Below are 21,052 nucleotides of genomic sequence, written 5' to 3' on the forward strand. Positions count from 1 at the left end.
AAAGAATTATTTTTTTAAAATGTTACATTAAATGTAACAAATGTAAATACATTAAATGGTACATTGTGTTCCTTACAGGTTCAGAGGGAAGAAATCATGAGGACTGCAAAGGGATGAGGTGTGAATGGAAGACGAGGAGCTAGAGACAGTGAGTATAGGAATTTTTTCATGACTTTTGCCACTGGAAGGAGATAAGCAGTAGTTGGATAAAAAGACAATATTGAATGAAGGGTTTATAACTGTAGGAGGGACTGGATTTACAGGTTTATGGATACCTAAAAGGAGGCACTAGAGTGGGTGAAAAGGAAGAAATAAGAGAGAAAATGCTATAATAAATTAAAGAAGTGAAGTCATAGACCTGGAGGAAGGGCCATAATGGTTGAAGTTGAATTTAAGTCTTTAAGAAGCTTGAATAATATAAATAAATTAACTAGAATTGTTATGATCCCTAACCTATGACCCATGACTTGCTTTTTGATTCAAACTTTTCCAGGCAGGCTCGTTGTCACTCATCATGGGCTGTGCTGCTAATGCTTCACATTCTCCAGTATTCTTGCTCCTTGGGTTCTCAAGAGCTAGAGTCGCCCCCAGTCTCCTCTTTCTACTGTTCCTGGCTATTTACCTTATCACCATAATGGGGAATGTGACTCTAGTGCTGCTCATCTCCCGGGACTCCAGGCTCCATTCACCCATGTACTACCTGCTCCGTGGTCTTTCCGTGATAGACATGGGGCTGTCCACAGTCACCTTGCCCCAGTTGCTGGCCCATCTGGTCTCTAATTATCCAGCCATTTCTGCTGCCCGCTGTTTGGCCCAGTTCTTTTTCTTCTATGCATTTGGAGTTACAGATACACTCGTTATTTCTGTCATGGCTCTGGATCGCTACGTGGCCATCTGTGACCCTCTGCACTACCATTCAGTGATGAATCGCCAACTCTGTGCCCAGTTACTGGCCTCGTGCTGGCTGGTGTCCATAGTGCACACCATGCTGCATGTGGGACTCCTCTTGCCTCTTCACTGGGCTGGGGATGTTGAGGGCAATGTTAAACTTCCTCACTTTTTTTGTGACCACCGACCACTTCTGAGAGCCTCTTGCTCTGACATACACTCCAATGAGCTGGCCATATTCTTGGAGGGTGGCTTCCTGATGCTAGGCCCCTGTGCCCTCATTGTACTCTCCTATGTCCGCATTGGGGCCACCATCCTACGTTTGCCTTCAGCTGCTGGTCGCCGCCGTGCTGTCTCCACCTGTGGATCTCACCTCACCATGGTTGGCTTCCTCTATGGCACCATCATTTGGGTCTACTTCCAGCCTCCTTCCCAGAACTCCCAGGATCAGGATATGGTGGCTGCTGTGATGTACACTGCCATTACACCTTTGGCCAACCCTTTTGTGTACAGCCTCCGCAACAAGGATGTCAAGAGTGCATTCCGTGGACTGCTTGGATGGAGGAGGGTGGACCCCTGATTAGCCTGCCTAAGGGCCATATTGGTTGTAAGGAAGGAAGTGAGCAGATCTGAGCATGGCTGGTTTTGGAGAGATGAGAAGGAGGGATGGCCTGCACAACTTATGGAACTCCAGATATGACTCTTGTAGATGTGGTGCAATTGCAAACCTGTGACATTCATGTCACATGTGCTCAGGGCTTCCTCATCAGCATTCCTCTGGAACCCCACCTCAAGCCATTTATCTTCAGTTATAAAAGTGGATATAAATAAGTCACTAGGCTTGTGTAGGTTTAATTCCAGAGTTTTGAAAAAATGAGAGAATATTATTGTGAAATTCCGAACTAAAGCAGAGACAATGAAGTTAATTACAGTCACATACAACTTGGTGTGATTGTTTGTGGAAAATGTGTTGGTGTATATCAGACAGTTAGTGGAAGAGAATGGTTTGGGTAAATAAGGATGACAATTTCATACCTGTTCCATTCAGTGAGCCAATATATGCCCAGAAGTGAGTGTGAAATTGGGGCCATGATTCTGCTGTTCCATATGTTAGCCCCAGTTTCAATGGGCCTCTCATAGTGTGAGTATCTTAATCTGATGCATGTGAATTCTATTTTGTATATCTTAAATGAATTTTAATTTACATTTTTAAAATGAAGTATATAGAGAAAATGTAAGCTAAATATTTTGCTGCATAAAACAAAGAACAGTGAACTATTTCAACAATGGAGAAAAAAAATTGACAGCTTTTTGGGAGCTGAACATTGGCTTATGTTTTGTTAGCTCCTAAGAGATTTACAATGATAATTTTTAAAAATTTTTACTGAGATATAATTGATATATAACATTGTGTAAGTTTAAGGTGTACAACGTGTAACTTGGATACATTTATATATTGCAATATGATTACCACCGAAGCATTAGCTAACACCTCTATCACATCATATAATTATCATTTCTTATTCGTGGTAGGAACAATTAAGATCTAGTCTCTTAGCAACTTTGAAGTTTATATATAATTCAGCATGCTGTGCATTAGCTCTCCAGGACTTATTTATCTACTAGCTGCAGGTCTGTACCCTTAAACCACATCTCCCCAGTTCCCCCACTCCCTAGCCACTGATAATCGCCATTCTACTCTTTTTTTATGAGTTCAGCTTTTTTATATTCCACCCAAGTGATGTCATACAGTGTTTGTCTTTCTCTGTCTGACTTATTTCACTTAGCATAATGCCCTCAAGTTTTATCCATGTTGTTGCAAATGGCAGGATTTCTTTCTTTCTCATGGCTGAATAACATTTCAATAATATACACACATATGTATATATATACACACACAGACACACACCACATCTTCTTTCTCCGTTCTTGCATTGACGGACACTTAGATTGTTTCTATATCTTGGCTATTGTGAATAATGCTGTGATAAACATAAGAGTGCAGATATCTTTTTGATATCCTGCTTTCATTTCCTTTGGATATATACAGAAGTGGGATTGCTGGATCATATGGTAGTTGTATTTTTCGTTTTCGGAGGAAGATCCATGCTGTTTCCCATAGTGGCTGAACTAATTTACATTCCCACCATAAGTGCCCCAGGGTTCCCTTATCTCCATATCCCTGCCAACATTTGCCTTTTTGATGACAACCATTCTAACAGCTGTGTGGTGATAGCTCATTCTGGCTTTGATTTGCATTTCCCTGATGATTAGTGATGTTGAGCAGCTTTTCATGTGCTTTTTGGCCATTTGTATGTCTTCTTTGGAAAAATGTCTATTCAGTTCCTCTGCGCTTTTTTTTTTTGTGAGGAAGATCAGCACTGAGCTAACATCTGATGCCAATCCTACACCCCCTTTTCTTTTTTTGCTGAGGAAGATTGGCCCTGAGCTAACATCCATGCTCATCTTCCTCTACTTTATATGGGATGCTGCCACAGCATGGCTCTACAAGCAGTGTGTTGGTGTGAGCCCGGGATCCGAACTGGCGAACCCCGGGCCGCTGCAGCGGAGCATGCGCGCTTAACCACTTGCGCCACCGGGCCGGCCCCTTCTGCCCATTTTTTAATTGGATTTTTTTTATTGTTTGTTGTTGAGTTGTGTCAGTTCTTTATATATTTTGGATATTAGTCCCTGATCAGATATATGGCTTGCAAATATTTTCTCCCATTCCATAGGTTTCTTTTTCATTATTTCTTTTGCTATGTAGAGCTTTTTAGTTTGACGTAGTCCCACTTGACTTTTGCTTTTGTTGTTTGAGCTTTTGGTGTCATATCCAGAAAATCATTCCCCAGACCAAAGTCAAGGAGCTTCTTCCCTATGTTTTCTTGGAGTTTTGTGGTATCAAGTCTTATGCTTAAGTCTTTAATCCAGTTAGAGCTAATTTTTGTGTATGGTGTACGATAAGAGTTCAGTTTCATTTTTCTGTATGTGATTATCCAGTTTTCCCAACACCATTTGTTGAAGAGATTATCCTTTCCCCATTAAGTGTTCTTCATTCCTTTATCAAAAACCAATTGACAAATATAAATGGGTTTATTTCTGGACTCTCAATTATACTCCATTGATCTATATGTCTATCTTTTTGCCAGTACCACATTCTTTTGATTGCTGTAGCTTTGTAGTAAGTTTTGAAATAGGGACACATGAGTCCTCCAACTTTGTTTTTATTTTCAAGGTTGTTTTCGATACTCATGGTTCCTAGCAATTACAAATGAATATTAGAATTGTCTTTTCCATTTCTACAAAATAGTCCATTGGGATTTTTTTTTAAATTTTTTTATTTATTTTTCCCCCAAAGCCCCAGTAGATAGTTGTATGTCATAGTTGTGCATTCTTCTAGCTGCTGTATGTGGGATGTGGCCTCAGCATGGCTGGAGAAGCAGTGCGTCTGTGCGCACCCGGGATCCGAACCCGGGCCGCCTGCATCGGAGCGCAGGCACTTAACCACTAAGCCACAGGGCCAGCCCCGTCCATTGGGATTTTGATAGAGATTGCATTGAATCTGTAGATCAATTTGTGGAGTCTTGCTATTTTAACAATATTAAGTCTTCCAATCCACTACTTAGGCTACGTTTCCGTTTCTTTAGGTCTTTGATGTTTTTCAGCCATGATCTGCAGTTTTTAGTGTACAAGTATTTCACCTCTTTAGTTAAATTTATTCCAAAGTATTTTATTCTTTTTGATGGTATTGAAAATGAACTTATTTTCTTAATTCTCTTGCAGATTATTCATTGTTAATGTATATAAATATGGCTTATCTGTCATAATGATTTTGTATTCTGCAACTTTGCTGAAGCTTATTAACTATTCATTTATTAGCTCTACCAGTTTTTTGGTGTGATTGTTTAGGATTTCTATTTCTATCGTTTGCTTTTTATAAATTCATCTCTTTATTGCTATTCTCTATTTGGTGAGAAATCATTTCTTGGTTTCCTTTACTTCTTTGTCCATCATTTCCTTTAGCCCTTTAAGCATATTTAAGACAGTTGACCTAAAGTCTTTGCCTAGTAAGTTCAATGTCCATTTTTCCTCTGGAATAGTTTCTGTTAATTTCTTTTTCTTACTGTGTAATAGTGTATTTTTTTCTCTCTATGCCTTGTAACTTTTTGCTGTAAACTGGACATGTTGAATATTATGATATGAAAAAAAGAGGGAAAAGAAAAGAAAAAAATTACTCTGTAGGTCTTTGAAGCTTGGCCCTGTGTTAGTGCACTACTACAACACTTAGCCAGGCTACTTGCAACTCTGCCTTAGCTGGTGATTCCTACTTGCACTAAGCCTAAAGACCAGCCAGAGATAAAGGCTTATGTCTTCCCAGATATTTTCCGGGCGTGTGTCTCTCCCTAGGCATGCACATCATTTTCTAATTTCCTTCTAAATGTGGTAGCTTTAAAAGTTCCTATTCCTCCCCTCCTCCACCCACTGCCAATCTTACTTTCTGGCGTTTAATCAGAACCATTCAATGTGTATATTTCTTGCCCCAACTGTTATTTTTGCCCTAGTTGGGAGAGCTTGTTCATTGGTTTTCATTTTTTTTTTGAGGACCTCATAGTGGTCCTGCCCTGAAGGAGATCCAGCTCAGACAAAGCAAAGGGAAGCTCCTGTGGCAGTCCTTTGAGAAATCCCAGTCGGGTCAAAACAAGCACATTTCCTTGGGAACAAGCTTCACACTGCTCCCTTCAGAACCAGGTACTTGCTGTGGCAATGCAGGCTGCTGTGACCAAGACCAACTGGGGAGTTGGGCTGGGTAATTTAAAATTCCACAAAGACCTTCTATTCTGTTTCAGTGACTTTTCTCCTGGCTCTGTGTTCTTGTTGTTGGTATAAACCTTTACCTATCATCCAGAGTTCTGATAAGGTTGATTCTGATGGTGTTTGCCAAGTTTTTTGGTGTTTTTAGGGAGGGACGGTCTCTGGAGTTTCCTATTCTGCCATTTTTCGCTGACATGTCTCAAGATCTTTTTTGCTCCAAATGGCTCTGTAAGCATTCAAGGCCTCCCGGTCTAAACTACTTGTCCTGACCCATCTTCCCACTGAGTTATTTAATTTGATTCATTATATGATTGAACTAGAGTTCTTTGCTGAGTAATTGTTTTCCTCTCAATGGATAATTGGTAGCTTTTATTTTTTTTAATGCTACATGTTTTTGTTGCCTGTGATGGTTAATTTTGTGTGTCTATTTGACTGGCCAAAGGGTGCCCAGGTTAAACATTATTTCTGAGTGTGTCTGTGAGGCTGTTTCTGGATGAGATTAGCATTTGAATCAGTGGACTCAGTAAACTAGACTGTCCTCCCCAGTGTGAGTGGGCCTCATCCAGTATGTTGAAGGCCTGAATGGAGAAAAAGGTAGAGGAAAGGGGAAGTTGCCCCTTTTTTCCTGCCTCAGTGCTTGAACTAGGACGTTTCATCTCATCTTCTCCTACTCCTGGACTGGGGTTTACACCACTGACTACTCTGGTTCTCAGGCTTTCATACGTGGACTGAATTACACCACTGGCTTTCCCAGGTCTCCAGTCTTGCAGACAACAGATCATGGGATTCCTCAGCCTCCATAGTTATGTGAGCCAGTTCCTCAATATGTATGTATGTATGTATGTATGTATGTATCTACCTACCTACCTATTATCTATCCTATTGATTCTGTTTCTCCAGAGAACAATGACTAATACATTACCTTTGTACATGTCATGCTTTTTTAAAAAGTAGGCTGATTCTGATATTTTTAATGAAGGAATATTTCTGATGCAAATAACCATAACAGAGTGTTATTCGTTACCCAGCTTCCTTGTCAATTCATTGCAAATATTTGTATCATCTCTACTTCTACCCACTCCTCTCCTTATTGCTTTGAAATGAATCCCTGACGTCATATCATTTCGTCAATGTATATTTCAATACCAATCTTCAAAGAATAAGGACTTTTTTTTTTGTTTAATTTTTTGTTTATTGCAGTAACATTGGTTTATAACATTGTAAAAATTTCAGGTGTACATCATTGTACTTCTATTTCTGCATAGATTACATCAGGTTCACCACCAAAATACTAATTACAACCCATCACCACACACATGTACCGAATTATCCCTTTCACCCTCCTCCCTCCCCCCTTCCCCTCTGGTAACCACCAATCCAATCTCTGTCCCTATGTGTTTGTTTATTGTTGTTATTATCTACTACTTAATGAAGGAAATCATACGGTATTTGACCTTCTCCCTCTGACTTATTTCACTTTGCATTATACCCACAATGTCCATCCATGTTGTCACAAATGGCTGGATTTCATCGTTTCTTATGGCTGAGTAGTATTCCATTGTGTATATATACCACATCTTCTTTATCCATTCGTCCCTTGATGGGCACTTAGGTTGCTTCCAAGTCTTGGCTATTGTGAATAACGCTGCAATGAACACAGGAGTGCATGTACCTTTGCAAATTGGTGTTTTCAAGTTCTTTGGATAAATACCCAGCAGTGGAATAGCTGGATCATATGGTAGTTCTATCCTTGCTTTTTTGAGGAATCTCCATTCTGTTTTCCATAGTGGCTGCGCCAGTTTGCACTCCCACCAGCAGTGTATGAGAGTTCCCTTCTCTCCACATCCTCTCCAACACATGATGTTTCCTGTCTTGTTAATTATAGCCATTCTGACGGGCGTGAGGTGATATCTCATTGTAGTTTTGATTTGCATTTCCCTGATAGTTAGTGATTTTGAACATCTTTTCATGTGTCTGTGGGCCATCTGTATATCTTCTTTGGAGAAATGTCTGTTCAGGTCTTTTGCCCATTTTTTAATTGGGTTGGTAGTTTTGTTGTTGTTGAGATGCATGAGTTCTTTATATATTTTGGAGATTAAGCCCTTATCAGATGTATGGTTTGCAAATATCTTCTCCCAATTGTTAGGTTGTCTTTTCGTTTTGTTGATGGTTTCCTTTGCTGTGCAGAAGCTTTTTAGTTTGATGTAGTCCCATTTGTTTATTTTTTCTGTTGTTTCTCTTGCCCGGTCAGATGTGGTGTTTGAAAAGATGTTGCTAAGACTGATGTCGAAGAGCGTACTGCCTATGTTTTCTTCTAGAAGTTTCACAGTTTCAGGTCTTACATTCAAGTCTTTAATCCATTTGGAGTTAATTTTTGTATACGGTGTAAGGTAAGGGTCTACTTTCATTTTTTTGCATGTGGCTATCCAGTTTTCCCAACACCATTTGTTGAAGAGACATTCTTTTCCCCATTGTATGTTCTTGGCTCTTTTGTCAAAGATTAGCTGTCCATAGATGTGTGGGTTTATTTCTGGGCTTTCGATTCTATTCCATTGATCTGTGTGTCTGTTTTTGTGCCAGTAGCATGCTGTTTTGGTTACTATAGCTTTGTAGTCTATTTTGAAATCAGGGAGTGTGATACCTCCAGCTTTGTTCTTTTTTCTCAGGATTCCTTTAGCTATTCGGGGTCTTTTGTTGTTCCATATAAATTTTAGGATTCTTTGTTCTATTTCTGTGAAAAATGTTGTTGGAACTTTGATAGGGATTGCATTGAATCTATAGATGGCTTTATGAAGTATGGACATCTTAACTATGTTAATTCTTCCAATCCAAGAGCACGGAATATCTTTCCATTTCTTTGTGTCTTCTTCAATTTCCTTCAGAAATGTATTATAGTTCTCGGTGTACAGATCTTTCACCTCTTTGGTTAAGTTTATTCCTAGGTATTTTATTCTTTTTGTTGCAATTGTAAATGGGATGGTATTCTTAATTTCTCTTTCTTCTACTTCGTTGTTATGTACAGAAATGCAACTGATTTTTGTATGTTGATTTTGTATCCTGCAACTTTACCATATTTGTTTGTTACTTCTAAAAGTTTTCTGGTGGATTCTTTAGGGTTTTCTATATATAAAATCATGTCGTCTGCAAATAGTGACAGTTTCACTTCTTCCTTTCCAATTTGGATCCCTTTTATTTCTTTCTCTTGCCTGATTGCTCTGGCTAGGACTTCCAATACTATGTTAAATAGGAGTGGTGACAGTGGGCATCCTTGTCTGGTTCCTGTTCTTAGAGGGATAGCTTTCAGTTTTTCACCATTGAGGATGATATTAGCTGTGGGTTTCTCATATATGGTCTTTATTATGTTGAGGTACTTTCCTTCTATACCCATTTTATTCAGAGTTTTTATCAGAAATGGATGCTTATCTTGTCAAATGCTTTCTCTGCATCTATTGAGATGATCATGTGATTTTTGTTCTTCATTTTATTAATGTGGTGTATTACGTTGATTGATTTGCGAATGTTAAACCATCCCTGCATCCCTGGAATAAATCCCACTTGATCATGGTGTATAATCTTTTTAACGTATTGTTGTATGCGATTTGCTAGTATTTTGTTGAGGATTTTTGCATCGATGTTCATCAGTGATATTGGCCTGTAATTTTCTTTTTTTGTGTTGTCCTTGTCTGGTTTTGGTATCAGGGTAATGTCAGCTTCGTAGAATGAGTTAGGGAGCTTCCCCCCTCCTCAATTTTTTGGAAGAGTTTGAGAAGGATAGGTATTAAGTCTTCTTTGAATGTTTGGTAGAATTCACCAGGGAAGCTGTCGGGTCCTGGACTTTTATTTTTGGGGAGGTTTTTGATTACTGTTTCAATCTCCTTACTGGTGATTGGTCTATTCAAATTCTCTACTTCTTCTTGATCCAGTTTTGGAAGGTTGTATGATTCTAAGAATTTATCCATTTCTTCCAGATTGTCGAATTGGTTGGCATATAGTTTTTCATAGTATTCTCTTATAATCTTTTGTGTTTCTGAGGTGTCTGTTGTAACCTCTCCTCTTTCATTTCTGATTTTACTTATTTGTGCCTTCTCTCTTTTTTTCTTGCTGAGTCTAGTTAAAGGTTTGTCAATTTTGTTGATCTTTTCAAAGAACCAGCTCTTGGTTTTATTAATTTTTTCTATTGTTTTTTTGGTCTCCATTTCATTTATTTCTGCTCTGATTTTTATTATTTCCCTTCTTCTACTGATTTTGGGCTTTGTTTGTTCTTCTTTTTCCAGTTCCTTTAGGTGCATTGTTAGATTGTTTATTTGAGATTTTTCTTGTTTGTTGAGATAGGCCTGTATAGCTATAAACTTCCCTCTTAGAACCGCTTTTGCTGTATCCCATAAATTCTGGCATGTCGTATTTTCATTTTCATTTGTCTCCAGGTATTTTTTGATTTCTTCTTTGATTTCTTCGTTAACCCAGTCGTTGTTCAGTAGCATTTTGTTTAATCTCCATGTATTTGTGGCTTTTCTGATTTTCTTCCTATAGTTGATTTCTAGTTTCATACCTTTGTGGTCAGAAAAGATGCTTGGTATTATTTCAATCTTCTTAAATTTATGGAGACTTGTTTTGTGGCCTAATATGTGATCAATCCTGGAGAATGTTCCATGTGCGTTTGAAAAGAACGTGTATTCTTCGGTTTTTGGATGGAATGCTCTGTATATATCTACTAGGTCCATCTGTTCTAGTGTGTCGTTTAAGGCCAATGTTTCCTTATTGATCTTCTGTTTGGATGATCTATCCGTTGTTGTAAGTGGAGTGTTAAAGTCCCCTACTATTATTGTGTTACTGTCTATTTCTGTTTTTATGTCTGTTAATAATTGCTTTATATATTTAGGTGCACCTACATTGGGTGCGTAGATATTTACAAGTGTTATATCCTCTTGTTGGATTGTTCCCTTGATCATTATGTAATGCCCTTGTCTCTTTTTACAATTTTTGTTTTAAAGTCTATTTTGTCTGATATGAGTACTGCTACCCCAGCTTTCTTTTCATTGCCATTTGCGTGGAGTATCTTTTTCCATCCCTTCACTTTCAGTTTGTGAGTGTCTTTAGGTCTGAAGTGTGTCTCTTGTATGCAGCATATATATGGGTCTTGTTTTTTTATCCAGTCAGCCACCCTATGCCTTTTAATTGGAGCATTTAGTCCATTGACGTTTAAAGTAGCTATTGATAGGTATGTACTTACTGCCATTTTTTAACTTTTTTTTTTTTTTCCTCAGTGTTGTAGTAGTCCTTCTCTGTTCCTTACTTCTTCTATACAGAATTGATGGTCACTTTAGTTTGACCTCTGTCTGAAAGCTGTACTCTTTAACTCCCCTCCTCCCTCCTTTTATGTTTTTGATATCAGATCTAACCTCTTTTTTGTGCATTTGTATTCATTACGTTCTAATCATGGAAATAGATAATTTTTCCTATTTGTGGTCTTCTCTTTTCCCCTTAAATCAGTCCCTTTAACATTTCTTGTAGCACTGGTTTCTTGGTGACAAACTCCTTTAATTTTTGCTTATCTGGGAAAATTTTGATCTCTCCTTCCATTTTGAATGATAACCTTGCTGCGTAGAGTTTTCTTGGCTGTAAGTTTTTTTCTTTTAGCACTTTAAATATATCGTGCCATTCTCTTCTAGCCTGTAAGGTTTCTGCTGAGAAGTCAGCTGATAGCCTTATGGGGTTTCCTTTGTATGTAACTTGACATTCTCTTGTGGCTTTTAGGATTCTCTCTTTATCTTTAATTCTGGACATTTTGATTATGATGTGTCTTGGTGTGGGCCTCTTTGGGTTTATCTTGTTTGGGGCTCTCTGTGCTTCCTGTACCTGGATGTCTGTTTCCTTCTTTAGGTTAGGGAAGTTTTCATCTATTATTTCTTGAAATAGATTCTCTGCCCCCTTGTCTCGCTCTTCTCCTTCCGGGACACCTATAACACGGATGTTAGTGCGCTTGATGTTGTCCCAGAGGTCCCTTAGACTGTCCTCAGTCTTTTTAATTCTTTTCTCTTTTACCTGTTCACCTCGGGTAATTTCTTCTAGTCTTTCTTCCAGCTCACAGATCCGTTCTTCTGTATCCTCTACTCTGTGAATTTTTCATTTCCAGTATTGTATTCTTCATTTCTGATTGGTTCTTTTTTATATCTTCCATTTCTTTGTTGACATTCTCACTGAGTTCATCTATTCTTCTCCCCAGATCAGTGAGCATCCTTAACACTCTTAGTTTGAACTCTCTGTCAGGTAGGTTGCTCATTTCTGTTTCACTTAGTTCCTTTTCTGGGGTTTTGTCCTGTTCCCTTACTTGGAATGTATTCTTTTGCCTTCTCATTTTGCCTCTTTCCCTGTGCTTGTGTCTACGTATTTGGTAGGTCAGCTACGTCTCCTGCTCTTGGATAGGTGACCTTATGTAAGTGATGCCTTAGGAGGTTTCCAGTGTGCTTCCCTCAGTTCTCAATGTTCCAGGGGTGACCCCTATGTGGGCTATGTGTGTCCTTCTATTGTGGCCTGTTAGCTCTCCCTATAGGCGCCCAGGGAGGCTGAGTTATGCTCCTGGCCAGGTGTTGTAATGCTCAGCTGTTTGTAGTTGTTGTGGGCCCTTCAGTCTCTTTATCAGGTGTGGGGAGCCCCAGCACAGTTGGCTGTAAGTTCTAATACCACATTTGTGTTGCAATATTTCTTTTAACTGAGTAGTCTCCCAGCGTGGCAGGTTGTTAGGCTCAGGGCCTTACAATTGCTGTAAGCCTCTAGCCTATTAGGTCTCTTGTCAGCTCTCTAAGGATTGCAGCTGGGTCAGGCTGGCCTCAGGCACAGGAGCACCCAATTGTTTCAGGCTTTGGAAGGTGGGGCAAACCTCCTATGTGGGTCTTTGAGAAGCACAAGTCTTCTGCAGCTGACAAGTCCTGTTGCCCACAGGTCCACACACACAGTCAACACAGTCCTGCCCCGTGTGAGCGCCCCGACCCCCAAGCGGACCCAGTTTCTCCACGGCGGGAGCCCCACACACTCCGCCACCACCCCACACTCTCCACCCGCTCCTTGTGCACACCCTGCCGCACTCAAGTCAGCTCAGTTGCTAGGATGCAGAGAATCCAGTCACCAATCTATGCAGGCCCACACATTGCCTGAGGGCTTGTTGTTAGGTGGGGCCAGTCTCTAGGGTGGGCTCCCTGCCCTGGCTGAGCTGGATTAAATCGGTGCTCTAGTGGGTGGAGCAGACCCTGGGCTAGCAGGCCTCAGGGACAACTCCAATGGCGTCTGTGTCAGCACGCTCACACCAGGCCACAACAATGGCGGCCGCCAATGTCCCAGTCCCTGGAGAGGTCTCACTCCTCACCGAGATGCACTCAGGGCCTATTAGGTGAGTCTCTTGTCACCGAAGCACTGTGCACCTTTCTTTCTGGTGATTTTAGGATGCTTTCTGGAACAGGTGAGTTTGTGCATGGGCCCTTTAAGAGCCAGTTTTAGTTTCTTTGTGAACCGGGTTTTCTGGGGGTGCTCCCCAATGCTTTAGTAGCAGGCACAGTCAGATATTATGCCGCTGGTGTCGATTGTGCTGGGTCCACAAAATGCCCACAGCGGGGGCGCTCCCGGCTCAGGGCCCCGCGCCTCCAGGGAGGGCTGCGTACCTGTGCGCTGCTCCTGGCGGCCATGAAGCCGGCGGCTTGTGAAGGCGGCGTTTTTCCTCTCCGGAAGGGAGTCTTTGCCTCTTCTACCCCAGTTAGGATTGTCCGTTGTTGCAGGAGTTCCTCTTATCCAGTTTTCAGTTCTGTCTCAGGGGTAATTTTTCCACGAGTAGTTGTAAATTGGCTGTGTCCGCGGGAGGAGGTGAGTTCAGAGTCTGCCTACGCCGCCATCTTGACTCCCTCTCCCAGAATAAGGACTTTTAAAAACATAATCTCAATACCATTATCATACCTGAAGTTAAAAAATTCTTTTATCATCAAATGCTCAGTCAGTGTCAAAATTTTCAATTGTTTTATAAATATAATAAAATGTTTTCATAGCTTTTAAAAATTGTACCCAAATAAGATTCACACATTGTGATTGGTTGTTTAATCTTTTCAGTCTCTTTCTTCTCTATCTCTTTCTCTTTCCCTCCTCTTCTTACTCTCTCTCTTTCTCCACTCTCCTCTGTCTCTTGCAGTTTATCTGTGGAAGAAATCCTGTAATTCTCCTGTGGAATTTGCTACAGTCTGGACTTGTCTGATTTTATTACTGTCACGAAGTTTAACATGTTTCTCTGTGCTCCGTATTTTCTATAAGTTGGAAGTTGAATGTAGAAGCTTGATCAGATTCATGTTTGACCTTTAGAAAGGGGAGACTACTTCATAGGTGGTGTCGTGTTCTTCCATCAGTGGGAGACATAATGTCTGGTTGTGTCAATTTTGGTGAAAGTGACAGTTGTTCAATGTCTAGATCTATTCATTAGATAAGTAATTAAAGCAGAGAGGTGCCTGTATGGGCAGGGGTAAGGGTGGAGGGAGAAAAAACAGTCTAAAATCCAAGACTGTCTGTTTAGAGTGAGACTGGTAGAAATGAATCACATCTAACCATTTTCAGTCCCTCTATCTCCTACCTCAAATTCTGAGGTGGGAGGGCATTTGACAATGCCATCAGCCTGTATCTGGTAGGGGAAGAAGTCGCTTCCCCAAAGTAAGTAGGGCTATTAGAAAATCAAATAGATCCTCTGCAAACAAAAATAAATGAGTTTCATTTTTTAAGGAAGCTGATTACATTTTGATGATTAAAATCTCTTTCTGTTTCTGATTTTGATCATATGTACAAAGCAGCAGTTTGGTTTTCTAGCTTGTGACTGAGTTTCTTCCGTGCAGGTCAGTGGCAGAAAATACTGATATATTTCCAATTTGCAGTCATTTCCACAATTTATACTCTATATCAATAAGCCATATATCATTATTATTATATTTTAAAATGAGACCAAAGATCACTCCAATTTGCATATAATCTCAGATTTTTCAATACGGTGCTTCACCTCCTGCTGTTTCTTTTATACTCAAAGACTTGTTTAAATTAAGTATTCTGAGGATGATAGTTCTAAAATAGATAAGCAAAATGGCTACATGAAATCCAACAAAAGGATGCAATTGGGTGAGGGCAGGAAATGAGAAAGTCATTGGAGAGCAGAATGGAAACATAACAGCAGTCGGAGTTGTCCTGCTGTTATCTCATAAAGCCTCATGCCTTGCAACTAATTCAGCTGGGCTGTTTAGATTAATAGCAAACACTTAATTACAGAAAGGAGAGGTTAGGAAAGATGGCTTCTTGAGATGATGAAATGGGAATTGATTTCCTCTTGGAGTTTGTTCTTTCTCAACTGTTGAGATTATAGAAGGCTACAGTGTCCCCCAAAGGGTAGACCTTCCCTATAGACACAATTGTTTACAGAAACTTTATGGTTTTTGCATCAGTGAGATCTAGGTATCAGGAAGGAGAAGGAGCAGACTTCTGAGCTACAGTCTCAGTTGATAAAAGAAGGTAGAAGGGCTCAGCCCATTCTAATTAATTTTTCATCTGAACACAGTTGGAGCCTCTTGGGGTTGGTAGAGTCCCAGAGTGAGTACATGTAAATGAGACTGCCTCATTGGAATGAACTGTCCTATAGGAAGGCTTTTCTGGGAAATGACAAAAAGATAATTTTGTGAGAATGTGGCAAAAAGGGAGCACAGCTCTACCTAGACTTTCTAACTTGAGTATATGTTAGATACAGAGAAAAGGTGAGAAAAAGGTTATACTCTGCCCTAATTATAAATAGAAAGGGAATAGAAAATAAAAAATTGTAATCCTCCTAGAGAAAATAGTGCTGTGACATTGGTACCAAGAATACCAAAGAATATAATGAGGTATAAATAGTATAGCTAAGGGAAGCAATGGGATGGAGGATTTGTAAATTATAACACAAAAAGATGCATTTTTGAGTGAAAATATGAAGGCTTAGTTGGAGAAGATAGTCATGCAATCAGAGAGGGTATGGAGAGACATTTCACAGTTCTCAGGTGCAAGAAATGTGTGACAGAGGACCTAATTTATTTTGAGAGAATTTTGGAGATACATTCTTGAGAAAGAGAAGAAGATGTCTGAATTACCCATCTCAGATTCAACCTTTGTGATTCTTCAAAACAGGGGAACAGATTAGAAATAAGATTTACATCAAGAAGTCACTAAATAGAGCATATTCCTAACATTTAGTTATTGACAAAACAATGAAGACTCCTATGTCCCTTGGTGCTTTTGTCAAAGGAAAAAAACAAGAATAAGTAGGATTAGAGCTTGACACTCTGGCTCTCTCCCCTCTCCATGACTCTAAATGTCCCTGAAGCACCAGGTGGTCACTGCGAGACCTGAGATGCTTTTCTGTCTCATTCCAGGGATTCTTTTGTTTCTGTTTTTGTTCTTCTCCCAGATTTCAGTTTAGTTTACTATCTTGAGGTGTTCAATTCTGTATGTATGTATATCTTCATATCTCTCCTAAATGAACTACTCCTCTCTGTTTTGCTATCACCAGCATCTTTGATCCCTTAAAGTTGTCTGAATAGAATCCACAGAACACAGGCTCTGATGACAATAGTGTTGAAGTATAGGAAAAAAAGGAACAATGTAGACACGAGTCTTGAGGAATTCAGCCAATAAGAGCATTACCACTGCTTATTACTCTTTTTGCAAATAATTAGTTTAAAAATACAGTTTTGCTTGGCTTAGAAGAAAATGGACTCTTCGTGTTATTACATTCTTAGCCTCAGAATGGATAAATCAATACTCTGCCACTTTTTCCTTCTTGGAGACCATTTCTTCTCACCCTTTCCCCACGAAGAGACTATTTCCATCTCTCTTCCTTCCCATCTCTTCTTCTGTTTCACCTTCATCTATATCTCCATGTAGTCGGCTCTGTGTGGACACTGCCTTGAATGAGTAACAGGATCACGAGAGAACATAGTTTGAGCTATATCCACTGACACAGAGAAGAATACAGGAAGAAATAAAGACAAAAGAACAGATACTAGAAAAGGTATGTTTTCTGTATCTAAAAGATAAAGCTCCAGTTCCATGTAAGATCTTTAGAGTAAATAAAGCACCAAGAGAGGTCTTTAAAATAGTTTTGATTCTTTATCTGAATGTTATGAATATTTCCCTTTAGTCAGATGGAACACTTGTCTCATCAAAGAATAAATGCAACCATAACACATCATTTGGCTCTGCCATGAAAAATATTTACGCAGTTATACTAATGTAAATGTTGTCTTCTGACTTCCAGCTTTTGCCTGGAAGACTTGACTATGGTTACAACTCATAATTTATATGTTTTCAGTATTGACAACATACAAATCAAGGTACAGCTTTCCAAAGTTTGGTAAGGTGCATGGGTATGAAAGATAAGTAGAGTCTGAAGTTGATGGAATAAGAAATATAGATTTAAGTATGCCATTTAAAAGCAGAAAAACAATTAATTGAAGAACTAAATGAATCATCAAAAAATCAGGGAAAGGAAGAGAGAATAGTGGGGAGAATGTCAAGATAAAATGACATCTTTCATAGTAGAGAGTCAAAAGATACCTTAACCTAATAAAACTGGTACATAGATGTATAACCAAGCAGCATATTATTTAGAGGCATAGAAGTATGAACCACCAGAAGAGTTACAACTAAACCTGAAGGTGGGAAAACTTAGGGTAAGAGATCTCTGCTTTTTATTATATGTTTTCTTGTGCTCTACTATTTTAATTATTTTTCTCACATTCATGAAGAAACATATCCTTATCTGTATGGCAGCCTCAAAAAGTTATCTCTTTGACATGCCACGTAAATTTGCCTATAGAGATAGCTGGAGCTGAAAAGACATAAGCATCCCATCCACTAGAAGATTATATTATTTGTTGAAAATAAGTCATTAAAAACTTTAATGATTATATTACTCACTGCTACTCTCATCCCGGGTAAGTTCAGTTGACTTGATGGAACGAGAACTCTCCTACCAAAAGAACAAAATTGAAGTTCTGGATATACAAAGCTAGGACCAGATCTTCACTCCAGTGCCCCATCAGAGATGCAGACTCAGACATCTGGCTGGAGCCTTGACATCTTTCCTCTCCCTTTTCCACTCTGACAACCAGTAAACTGTGGTGCTTAAGTCCAATAAAACTCCACAGAGTTGAATCCGGGTTTTGTCGCTCGGATCCTATAAGACATTCAACAGAGTAGTCTTTTTGCTTTAGTTTTCTCCTCTGTCATATAGGATTGAAAGTAGTTTCTACCATATGGGATTGTTGTGAGGATCTGATATATGATATTTACTACGTTCTCTAGCACATAGCAGGCACCAAAGAAATTCTGCATTTAGTGACGCCTTCCTTGTTATACAATGAATGAACAAAAGCAGGAGCCATGTGAGATTTATCCTACAGTCCTTAATATCTATCAGATTGAGAGATTGTAAGTGGTCAATAAGTGAACCCGGAATAAACTAACAAGTGGGTGAGTGAGTAGATGGATAGAAAGAAGATGGCAAGGGAAAGAACTTAAAGGAAAAAAAAAACTCTTTTGGAAACTAGGGGCATCCATGCAAGAAAAGATGGTTCCTAAAAACTATCCCAGAATAAATTTGAGCATTATTTGATCCTAGCACTTGCTCTTTGCAGGTGATGTGGATCGTGTTTTATGGCCAAGAGAAACAGAACAGAAGTAACTGAATTTGTTTTATTGGGCCTGTCCAGCTGGCCAGAGATGCAGCCAGTTATTTTTGGGATTGTCCTTGCCATGTACCTGGTGGCACTTATGGGCAATGCCCTGTTAGTAATTGTTGCTCTCTCAGACTCCAAGCTTCAGACCCCCATGTATTTCCTGCTCAGCCAGCTCTCCTTTATTGATATATTTCTCACAACCATCACTGTTCCCCAGATGCTGGTGCACATGCTGTCTGTGAATAGAACCATCTCCTTTAACTGCTGCATGATCCAGCTGCTCTTTTTTATGGCTGTGGGCAGCATGGAAGGCCACTTGTTGGCTGCCATGGCTTATGACCGCTATGTTGCCATCTGTGACCCCTTAAGATACTCTGCCATCATCAGCCGTCGCCTCTGTCTACGCATAACCTTGACCTCATGGGTGGTTGTCTGCCTCAACAGCCTCCTTTATAGTGTGCTGGTCACCCACTTAACCTTCTGTGGCAACCAGGTCACCCACTTCTTCTGTGACATCACACCCTTGCTGAAGCTCTCCTGCACCCGACCAGTGGTCAATGAAATGCTAATATTTACTGAGGGTGTAGCTGTGGTGGTCAGCCCCTTCTTCTTCATTTTAAGTTCCTATGCCCGCATTGGTGTTGCCATAGCCTGCATGCACTCAATTGCTGCCCTGCACAAAGCCCTGTCCACTTGTAGCTCCCATATCCTGGTTGTGCTGCTCCTGTATGGCTCTGTGATCCACATGTACCTCCGGCCATCTTCCACCTATGACTTGGACCAGGATCACCAGGTCGCCATCTTTTACACAGTAGTTACCCCCATGCTAAACCCACTGATCTACAGCCTGAGGAACCAAGAGGTTAAGGGAGCTCTGTGGAGGCTTTTCAGGAAACTCTGCATCTCAGGGAACTTCCAACCCAGTTCTCAGGCAAACAGAGATTGGCAGCACATCTCCTGACCCAAGGAATTAAGATCTAACTTGAAAATGCCTCAAGTAGATGGGTTACGCTCCTAATAATTGGTATGGTTCACATTCCTGTGGAATAATCTTCCCTGTTGGCTCCCTCTTGTTTGGATTTGAGAAGAAGTGTGTTCATAAATAAATAGTTCTGGTCTCCATTGACTGACCTAGAATCTCACTGCACTGGAACTGAAAAGATATTTTTAAATCACCAAACCTGAACCTCTCATTTTTCAGATCTAATATGGGGCATAGGATATTACTAAGCCAAATTATTACAAATCAGTATGGCTTGCAGAACTGTGATCATTTTAATGACTGTGTGGCATGTACTGTTTTCCAGAAAGAAAATCAAAGTGAGTTACAAAACCATTATACAGAAGCATGATTTTTGAGGAAACCATAAAGTAGCCTAAACCTCTCTTAAAATTGTAATAATTTTATAGTCTCCTGCCATTTTCAACTCACAGTAATAATAAGCAGTTCAATACTTACAGTGACTGAATCACTCCATCTGAGCTTTTGTGTCACTCCATAAATGGTCGCTGATAACGGAGACTGAAGGAGAGAATCGCCACAGTGGCTCTAACACCAGGAGTGGGTGGTCAGATTTGGGACATATGGTAAGTACAGCTTTGTAGACACATTGATAGATTAGATGTAATATGCAAAGGAAAAAGAAGAATCAAGGATGGATTGTGAAAATGGGTGGAAGTAGTGCGCCATTTCTTTTTATGTGGAAGGTTCTGTGAAAGTGGACAGAAAGCAGATTTGGTTGCAGGGGGGGAAGTTGATAACTTTGGCCATGTTAATTTCGTGATATCTTTCCAAGTTAAAATATTTCATAGGCGGTTGAATACATAATTCTTGAGGCTCATGGAGAGGTTTTGTCTTGAGATAGAAAAGTCACAACAAATGTAGATGATATTTGAAACCATGGGACTGAATAAAATCACCTGTTAAGAGAGTATACTAAAGAGAAGAGAACTATGGACAGAGCCCTGAAACGGGTGCATAGTCCAACATTTAGAGGTCTGGAAGAGGAGGTAGCAAAGCAAACCAAAAAGTGGCCATTAGTAGGAAGAAAGCAAGTAAATTTGGTACGACAGAACCCTGAAAAAGAGTATTTCCAGAATATAGGAGTAGTCACTCTCTCAAAGGTAGTTGAGAGGTCGTTAATGAGAAGACATAATTGATTGTTAGATTTGGAAAGATATAAATTATTGGAAACTTTGATAATTGATTATTAGATTTGGCAAGATATAGATTATTGGAAAATTTAATAAAAGATGTTAAAGGAAATGTTAGGGGAAAAATTTCAATTACAGCCATTTTTATGATAAAATTGCAAGAGAGGAAGTGGAGGCCAGGACAATAGACACAGCTAAAGTATAGTTTTCTGAGGAGGTAGACAAAAAGTGATGCGTAACTTGAGAAGGACATGAGTCGAGAGAGAATTTCTTCTAATTTTTGTAAAGACTAATGACATTAAGCATGTTAATTTGCCAATAGAAATATCCAATATATAATTAAAAATTAATGATTGAAGAGAGAAAGTAATTAATTAAGAATAAAGTCCTTGAAAGGAGATGCACATCCATTAAGGTGATGATTTTATCTAGAAAATGAGCCACTTCTTCCCCTGTAACAAAAAGGAAGTCAGAGTATG

At 39.6% G+C, this 21,052-nt stretch overlaps 1 protein-coding gene across 1 annotated transcript; it reads left to right on the forward strand.

Annotated features, from left to right (window-relative positions):
* The first annotated feature begins 514 nt into the window (after positions 1-514).
* Positions 515-2,049, forward strand: OR1B1 (olfactory receptor family 1 subfamily B member 1). The gene has a single exon (XM_004423418.2). The coding sequence runs from the start codon at positions 515-517 to the stop codon at positions 1,466-1,468; it is 954 nt and encodes a 317-aa protein (XP_004423475.1). The 3' UTR covers positions 1,469-2,049.
* The last annotated feature ends 19,003 nt before the right edge of the window (positions 2,050-21,052 follow it).

Source organism: Ceratotherium simum, chromosome 29, assembly GCF_057802395.1.
Source record: "Ceratotherium simum simum isolate JZ-2026a chromosome 29, ASM5780239v1, whole genome shotgun sequence".
Taxonomy (NCBI): Eukaryota; Metazoa; Chordata; class Mammalia; order Perissodactyla; family Rhinocerotidae; genus Ceratotherium; species Ceratotherium simum.

Excerpts from the sequence above, each read along its gene's own strand:
- OR1B1 (XM_004423418.2), top strand. The coding sequence starts at position 515 with ATGGGCTGTGCTGCTAATGCTTCACATTCTCCAGTATTCTTGCTCCTT.